The sequence below is a fragment of the Miscanthus floridulus genome, chromosome 7 (assembly GCF_019320115.1).
Source record: "Miscanthus floridulus cultivar M001 chromosome 7, ASM1932011v1, whole genome shotgun sequence".
Classification (NCBI taxonomy): domain Eukaryota; kingdom Viridiplantae; phylum Streptophyta; class Magnoliopsida; order Poales; family Poaceae; genus Miscanthus; species Miscanthus floridulus.
The window spans coordinates 94,180,632-94,188,289 of record NC_089586.1 but is presented as its reverse complement, the minus strand read 5'-3'; the positions used below and the strand labels follow the sequence as shown (position 1 = coordinate 94,188,289).

At 49.0% G+C, this 7,658-nt stretch overlaps 1 protein-coding gene across 1 annotated transcript; it reads left to right on the top strand.

Moving 5' to 3' along the window:
- The first annotated feature begins 2,467 nt into the window (after positions 1 to 2,467).
- LOC136467341 (phenylalanine ammonia-lyase-like) lies at positions 2,468 to 4,924 on the top strand. Its single transcript, XM_066465996.1, has one exon. It carries the CDS (start codon positions 2,612 to 2,614, stop codon positions 4,754 to 4,756), a length of 2,145 nt encoding a protein of 714 aa, XP_066322093.1. The 5' UTR covers positions 2,468 to 2,611; the 3' UTR covers positions 4,757 to 4,924.
- The last annotated feature ends 2,734 nt before the right edge of the window (positions 4,925 to 7,658 follow it).

The following is a 7,658-nucleotide window of genomic DNA, read 5'->3' as shown; positions in this document are numbered from 1 at the left end:
CCGACCGACGACGACTGGACCAAGTGCCTGCTGTTGTTCGCACACACACCTTGTACATCACGTGTGGAGGCGAGCATGTGATGCAGAAGTACTGAATCCATGGCTTCTTCCAGGAAAGCAGTGCATCAAGAAGCCTCACGAATCTGTTTAACCATTATTACGTGAATCAAAAAAGTTTCTCCATCTGTAGTCACTTCTCTGTAGTTACTGGCAGGGTTTTCAGTTTTGGTTTTTAAAAAAACATCGTCCATCCTGAGATTACCGAAATTCGTGAAATTTATCAAAAATTTCGCCAAATTGTTTTAAAAAACTTGTACATGAAGTATGCTTTAAAAAAATAGATCTAAACAAATATTAGCATGATTTATAACTACGCATCTATTGCGTAGAAGAATATCAACACAAACAATAGAAACTATGAATCTATAGTTATATAGCACATGTACTAGCGTATTACAAAACTTTGTAATTTCTTTCGGCCACCACCAAAATTACTGAAATTCACGAAATTTCAGTGAAATTTTGCTGAAATTTTGAATCCTGGTTACTGAAGCGTGAAGACGGATCAAGAAATCAAGAGACTCAGGTGAGAAATTATACGGAGCGAGTAGTACAGGATTATGTAGTTGCAAAATACGTTTAAGTATCTGATCTGATATTTCCAAACAAACGGAGAATCCTGCAGCGTCGTTGACTGATAATGAGCACATTTGCTTATGCTTCATCTGATTGGTCTCTGTTCAAACTTCAAACAAAGGCGTTCGAAACCCAATTTTTTATAATTTGGTCTTTTTTTAAAGAAAATTTATGTTTGGCCCCTAAAAGACTTAAACTCATCTTTGCATCATGGGGGTCGGCGCCAGGACTCATAGCGCCGAGGTAAAACGTCTCAGTGCCACAGATCTTGGCTCCGAGGTACCTAGCCGTGCACAGCAGGACATTATAGATACTCAGCACCACAGATCTTGGCGCCGAGCTCGGGGACACATATGTTGGCGCTGAACTCGGAGTACTAGGGGGTGTTTGGTTCTTTAGTCGCTCCTAAAATTTATGTCACATCGAATGTTTAGATACTAATAAAAAGCATTAAATATAGATTAATTACAAAACCAATTACATAGATGGAGGATAATTTACGAGACGATTTTTAAGCCTAATTAATCCGTCATTAGCATATGTTTACTGTAGCATCACGTTGTCAAATCATGGACTAATTAGACTTAAAAGATTCGTCTCGTAAATTAGTCGTAAGTTGTGCAATTAGTCTATATTTAATAATCTATGCATGTATCAAACATTCGTTCTGATAGGAATTTTATAAGCTCACGTAGAGAGCAAACAGACCCTAGGGCCACGTTTAGTTCCCCCATATTTCAAACTTTGACACTATGCAAAAAGAAGATTCCCCGTCACATCAAACTTGTGGTACATGCATGGAGTACTAAATGTAGACGAAATCAAAAACTAATTGCACAGTTTGGTTGTACTCTACGAGACGAACGTTTTGAGCCTAATTAGTCAATGTTTGGACAATTATTACCAAACAAAACGAAAATAAAAACGAAAAGTTACTGTACCTACAGTACTCGCGAAAATCAGTGGCAACTGGCAAATGGAATCATTGTTGCTGACACCAATAGTCCTTCAAAACATTGTGAACTACTGCTGGTATCTAAGGGTGTATTTAGTTCGCGAAATAAAAATATTTGGACGTCACATTGGATGTTTCGGGAATGTCGGAAGGGTTTTCGGATACTAATAAAAAAACTAATTACATAGCTCGCCTGAAAACTGCGAGACGAATTTATTAAGCCTAATTAATCCAGCATTAGCGCATGTTAGTTACTGTAGTACTTATGGCTAATCATGAACTAATTAGTCTTAAAACATTCGTCTCGCGATTTTCCACCAAACTGTGCAATTAATTTTTTTTTTGTCTATATTTAATATTCTATGCATATGCCGTAAGATTCGATGTGATAGTTTGGGGTGAAAATTTTTAGCAACTGAACCAGGCCTAACTCGCCTGATGCGTGCGTTTGATTGCATCCACAGTACGACAGTTCAGTGTGCCTGGCTGCCTGCTGGCATCATATCCCCCAAATCAGTGCAAAAGCAAGACCAAAACAGAGAGCAGAAACGACTAACAGCGTACTTTAGCAGGTGAGCCGAAGCGAGCACGGTGGACGGAGCCCTGCCCACACCAGTCACCAACCCCCGCGCAGGCGCCGGGCGCACCAACCCCCGCCCGCGCGACCGAGCCGTCGTCCTGCGCGTCCGCGGCCAAGCGGCCAGTCGGCCACCACGAAACGAAATCGCTACGCTTTCCACGCCGCCGGCCCCGCCAAAATTTTTACTTGCAACGCGGCACTCGTTCTGTTCATGGGAAAGTCGACCAACCCCGAACCGAACCCCAAGACGCGCGGGCGCAGCCCTCCGCTATTTAAACGCGGCCTCCCCCTCCGTTTCACTCCAAGAAGAGCAGCACCATCCAGTGCATCACGAGCTCTTCTCCATCCAGAGTTCCAGACTAACAGGCCATCGCCTTTACTTCTGATCCCAAACCATTTACGGCGCAAGTGCCTTCTGTTCAATCCCCAGTCCCACTGCAATGGAGTGCGAGAACGCCCGCGTTGCTGCTACCAACGGCGACTCCCTGTGCATGGCGACACCGCGCGCCGACCCGCTTAACTGGGGAAAGGCCGCGGAGGAGCTGATGGGCAGCCACCTCGACGAGGTGAGGCGGATGGTGGGCGAGTACCGCCAGCCCTTGGTGAAGATCGAGGGCGCCAGCCTCCGCATCGCGCAGGTGGCCGCCGTGGCCGCCGGCGCTGGCGAGGCCCGCGTCGAGCTCGACGAGTCCGCCCGTGGCCGGGTCAAGGCCAGCAGCGACTGGGTCATGAACAGCATGATGAACGGCACCGACAGCTACGGCGTCACCACCGGCTTCGGCGCCACGTCCCACAGGAGGACCAAGGAGGGCGGCGCTCTCCAGAGGGAGCTCATCCGGTTCCTCAACGCTGGCGCATTCGGCACCGGCACCGACGGCCACGTCCTGCCGGCCGAAGCCACGAGGGCGGCAATGCTCGTCCGCATCAACACCCTGCTCCAGGGGTACTCCGGCATCCGCTTCCAGATCCTGGAGGCGATCGTCAAGCTGCTCAATGCCAACGTCACGCCGTGCCTGCCGCTCCGCGGCACGGTCACCGCGTCCGGCGACCTCGTGCCACTCTCCTACATTGCCGGCCTCGTCACCGGGCGCGAGAACTCTGTTGCAGTCGCCCCGGATGGCAGCAAGGTGAACGCCGCAGAGGCGTTCAAGATTGCCGGCATCCAGGGCGGCTTCTTCGAGCTGCAGCCCAAGGAGGGTCTTGCGATGGTGAACGGCACGGCCGTGGGCTCTGGCCTTGCCTCCACCGTGCTCTTTGAGGCGAACATCCTAGCCATCCTTGCCGAGGTCCTGTCCGCCGTGTTCTGCGAGGTCATGAACGGCAAGCCGGAGTACACCGACCACCTGACCCACAAGCTGAAGCACCACCCGGGACAGATCGAGGCGGCTGCCATCATGGAGCACATCTTGGAGGGAAGCTCCTACATGAAGCTTGCCAAGAAGCTCGGCGAGCTGGACCCGTTGATGAAGCCGAAGCAGGACCGGTACGCGCTCCGCACGTCGCCGCAGTGGCTTGGCCCCCAGATTGAGGTTATCCGTGCCGCCACCAAGTCCATTGAGCGCGAGATCAACTCCGTCAACGACAACCCGCTCATCGATGTCGCCCGCAGCAAGGCTCTTCACGGTGGCAACTTCCAGGGCACGCCCATCGGGGTGTCCATGGACAACACCCGTCTCGCCATCGCAGCCATCGGCAAGCTCATGTTTGCGCAGTTCTCTGAGCTCGTCAACGACTACTACAACAACGGCTTGCCCTCCAACCTGTCCGGTGGGCGCAACCCCAGCTTGGACTACGGCTTCAAGGGCGCCGAGATCGCCATGGCGTCCTACTGCTCTGAGCTGCAGTTCCTGGGGAACCCGGTCACCAACCACGTCCAGAGCGCGGAGCAGCACAACCAGGACGTGAACTCGCTCGGACTCATCTCCTCCAGGAAGACCTCTGAGGCCATCGAGATCCTGAAGCTCATGTCCTCGACGTTCCTGATCGCCCTGTGCCAGGCGGTCGACCTGCGGCACATCGAGGAGAACGTCAAGAGCGCCGTCAAGAGCTGCGTGATGACGGTGGCGAAGAAGACTCTGAGCACCAACTCCACCGGCGGTCTCCACGTCGCGCGCTTCTGCGAGAAGGACCTGCTCCAGGAGATCGAGCGCGAGGCCGTGTTCGCGTATGCCGACGACCCCTGCAGCGCTAACTACCCGCTGATGAAGAAGCTTCGCAACGTGCTCGTGGAGCGCGCCCTCGCCAACGGCGCTGCCGAGTTCGACGCCGAGACATCCGTGTTCGCGAAGGTCGCCCAGTTCGAGGAGGAGCTGCGCGCGGCGCTGCCCAAGGCGGTGGAGGCTGCACGGGCGGCTGTCGAGAACGGCACGGCAGCGGTACCAAACAGAATCACCGATTGCCGCTCCTACCCGCTCTACCGCTTCGTGCGCGAGGAGCTCGGAGCCGTGTACCTCACCGGCGAGAAGACGCGCTCTCCCGGCGAGGAGCTCAACAAGGTGCTCGTTGCCATCAACCAGGGCAAGCACATCGACCCGCTGCTCGAGTGCCTCGAGGAGTGGAACGGCGAGCCACTGCCCATCTGCTGAACAGAGAAAATACAAGGAGCAGAAGACTGTTTTTTTTAGCTAATGGTTTTTATTCCTAATTTATTTATGTTCGATGATATGCTACGGATTCTGTCGGATATATTAGGGCTTTGGCCCATATAATATTTAATAAATTAAATAAACTCAATGGTCCGTATTAATGCGCGATATATGATTTAATACTGTACGAGATTTTGACTAGACGTTGACTCAGTTTATATGGTTGGGCATTGTCTATATATATTGAGAAGCTGAGAAAAGGACGCTGGTATGCCACGCACGCCGCCGCCGCCGATAGGGCCATGGGCGTGGCAGGCAGGCGGCGAGCGGACGGATGAACGGGGCTGGGTTTTGCCGATCAAGTCGCATAATTACGGTTGTTTCTTCCGTTTTTAAGTAATGGCAATTTGATGATAGGAGTTTCCTCCGTTAGTGCCGCTGAACCTTGATGGCGAGAGCTCTCTCGTCTCCTGTCTCTTGATCTCCTCATAAGCCTCTTCGCTTCCCAGCCACGAGCTTATAATCCCATCTCCTCCGTCAGTCATTTCTTGACGAGAGCTCTCTCATCTCCTGTCTCTTGATCTCCTCATGAGCCTCTTCGCTTCCCAGTCGCGGGCTTATAATCCCAACTCCTCCGTCAGTCATTTCTTCTTCGCTTCGTGAGACAACCACATATTCAGTTGCTCACATGTTCTCCCCGTCCCAGTCCTTGCGTGCACAGGGAACAGGGAGAGTAGGTCTTCGGAACGTCTACTGTCTTCGAGTTTACCTGCTCGGGTGAAGGGCGACAATCACGTTTTTAGGAGTGTCGCTGTCGACACGACTACTCGCTTGATCCTCTACTTCCTAGAGGATCGCTGGTGATCGGCACAGCTTCTCATCTACACTGCATCGAGCGGGACAGCTTCTCATCTACACTGCTTCGAGCGGCACGACTACATCGACAGGCACTATGTCTTCGAGTGCATCCGGCTCTGCCGCTGGGTATGTTTCTGGAATGAACCTTTTAAGGTCATGGCTATCAATCCTTAGTTTGAGTATCATCTACATGCTTGTCACACTTAAGACACACAAGCACATACATGATGTCACCAACATGTTCATATTGCTTACTGTCTTTTTTCTGGATTAAATTGCTACTAAAATTTTCTAATATTCTAACAATCCAAAAACGTGATAGGCAATTTTCGGTACTTGGCTTTGCGAGTATGCTCAAACCAAATGTATTTGAGGACACTCATTACAAGAGGTGGCGGCAGAGGTGCATTCTATGGTTAACTTCTATGCACTGCTATTTTGTTGCTGAACCTAGGGCTGTTGGGCCGCATACTCCTTGAGGAGCGTGCGTTCAAACATGCTGACACTAGGTTCAAGGCTGCAATTTTGAGCGTGCTAGGAGACACCATAGTGGGTGCATATGTGCCGCTACAGACTGGTAAAGAGATGTGAGACTCACTTGAGGCCAAATATGGAGTGACTTATGCTAGTAGTGAGTTGTATGTCATAGAGCAATTTCATGATTACAGGATGGTCACTGGCCGTTCTGAAGTGGAACTAGCTCATGAGATACAAACACTGGTAAAAGAGCTCGAAATTTTTGGTTGTGTATTGCTTGATAAGTTTATGGCAGGCTGTATCATTGCTAAGCTGCCACAGGCTTGGACATATTTTGCTACTTCTCTGAAACATAAGAGACAGAAGTTTGGCATTGCCGAGCTCATTGGCTCTTTGGATGTTGAAGAGAAGATGAGAGCAAAGGACGTTGGTGGCAAGAAAATTAGTGAGGGGAGTTCTAGTGCCCATGTGGTGCAGAAAAATCCTCCCAAATCCCATAAGAAGAAATTCCAATAAGAATTCAAATAAAAGTCCACCACTCCTTTTAAGAATAAGAAGAAGAACAAGGAAAAGGAAAATTGTTTCACTTGTGGCAAGCCTGAACACTATGCTAGAGTGTGCGAGGAGGCTAAGTGGAAGCCGAACAAGAAAACAACAAACACAGTTGATACAGGAACTACGGGGTATGGTAATTTATTACCTACTGTTCTTTCAGTTTGTCATTAATTTGATTGGTGGGTTGATACAGGAGCAAATATACATGTGTGTGCTGATATTTCTTTGTTTTCTTCTTATCAGGTCAGGCGGACTTCCTACTTGTTGATGGGGAACGGGGCGCGTGCAGCTGTACGTGGTGTTGGTACGGTCGATCTGAAGCTTACTTCGGGAAAGACCGTGCAGCGACGAATGTGCTTCATGTCCCCTCAATAAAGAAGAATTTGATTAGTGGTTCTTTGCTTTGTCATGACGGTTTTAAATTTGTGTTCGAGTCTAATAAATACGTACTTTCTAAGTATGAAACTTTTATTGGATAAGGCTATGAGAGCGGAGGCTTGTTCCGCTTGTCTTGGACAGATACTTGTTTTAATTCCGCGAACCATATGAGCCACGATAATGAGACAAATATTTGGCATTCGTATTTATGTCATATTAATTTTGGTTGCATAACTCGCTTAGCTAGTTTAAATTTAATTCTAAAATTTGATTTGGTCAAAGGTTCTAAGTGCCATGTTTATGTTGAATCAAAGCAACCTGGCAAGCCTCACAAGGCTGCTGCGGCGAGGGACTTGGCACCGTTAGAACTAATCCATTTCTGATGTGTGTGAGATGAATGGAGAGTTGACCAAAGGTGGCAAGGGATTATGAAACAACGTTCATAGATGATTGCACTCGATTTTGCTATGTGTATTTATTAAAATCAAAAGTGAAGCGTTGCATTATTTTAAGATTTATAAAGCTGAGGTAGAAAATCAACTTGAGAAGAAAATTAAATGTTTGCGGTCTGATCGTGGGGGAGAATATTTCTCAAACGAATTTTTTGAGTTTTGCGTGGTGCAGGCATTATTCA

What these genes read in the sequence shown, in the direction of transcription:
- LOC136467341 (XM_066465996.1), top strand. Translation starts at nt 2,612, where the DNA reads ATGGAGTGCGAGAACGCCCGCGTTGCTGCTACCAACGGCGACTCCCTG.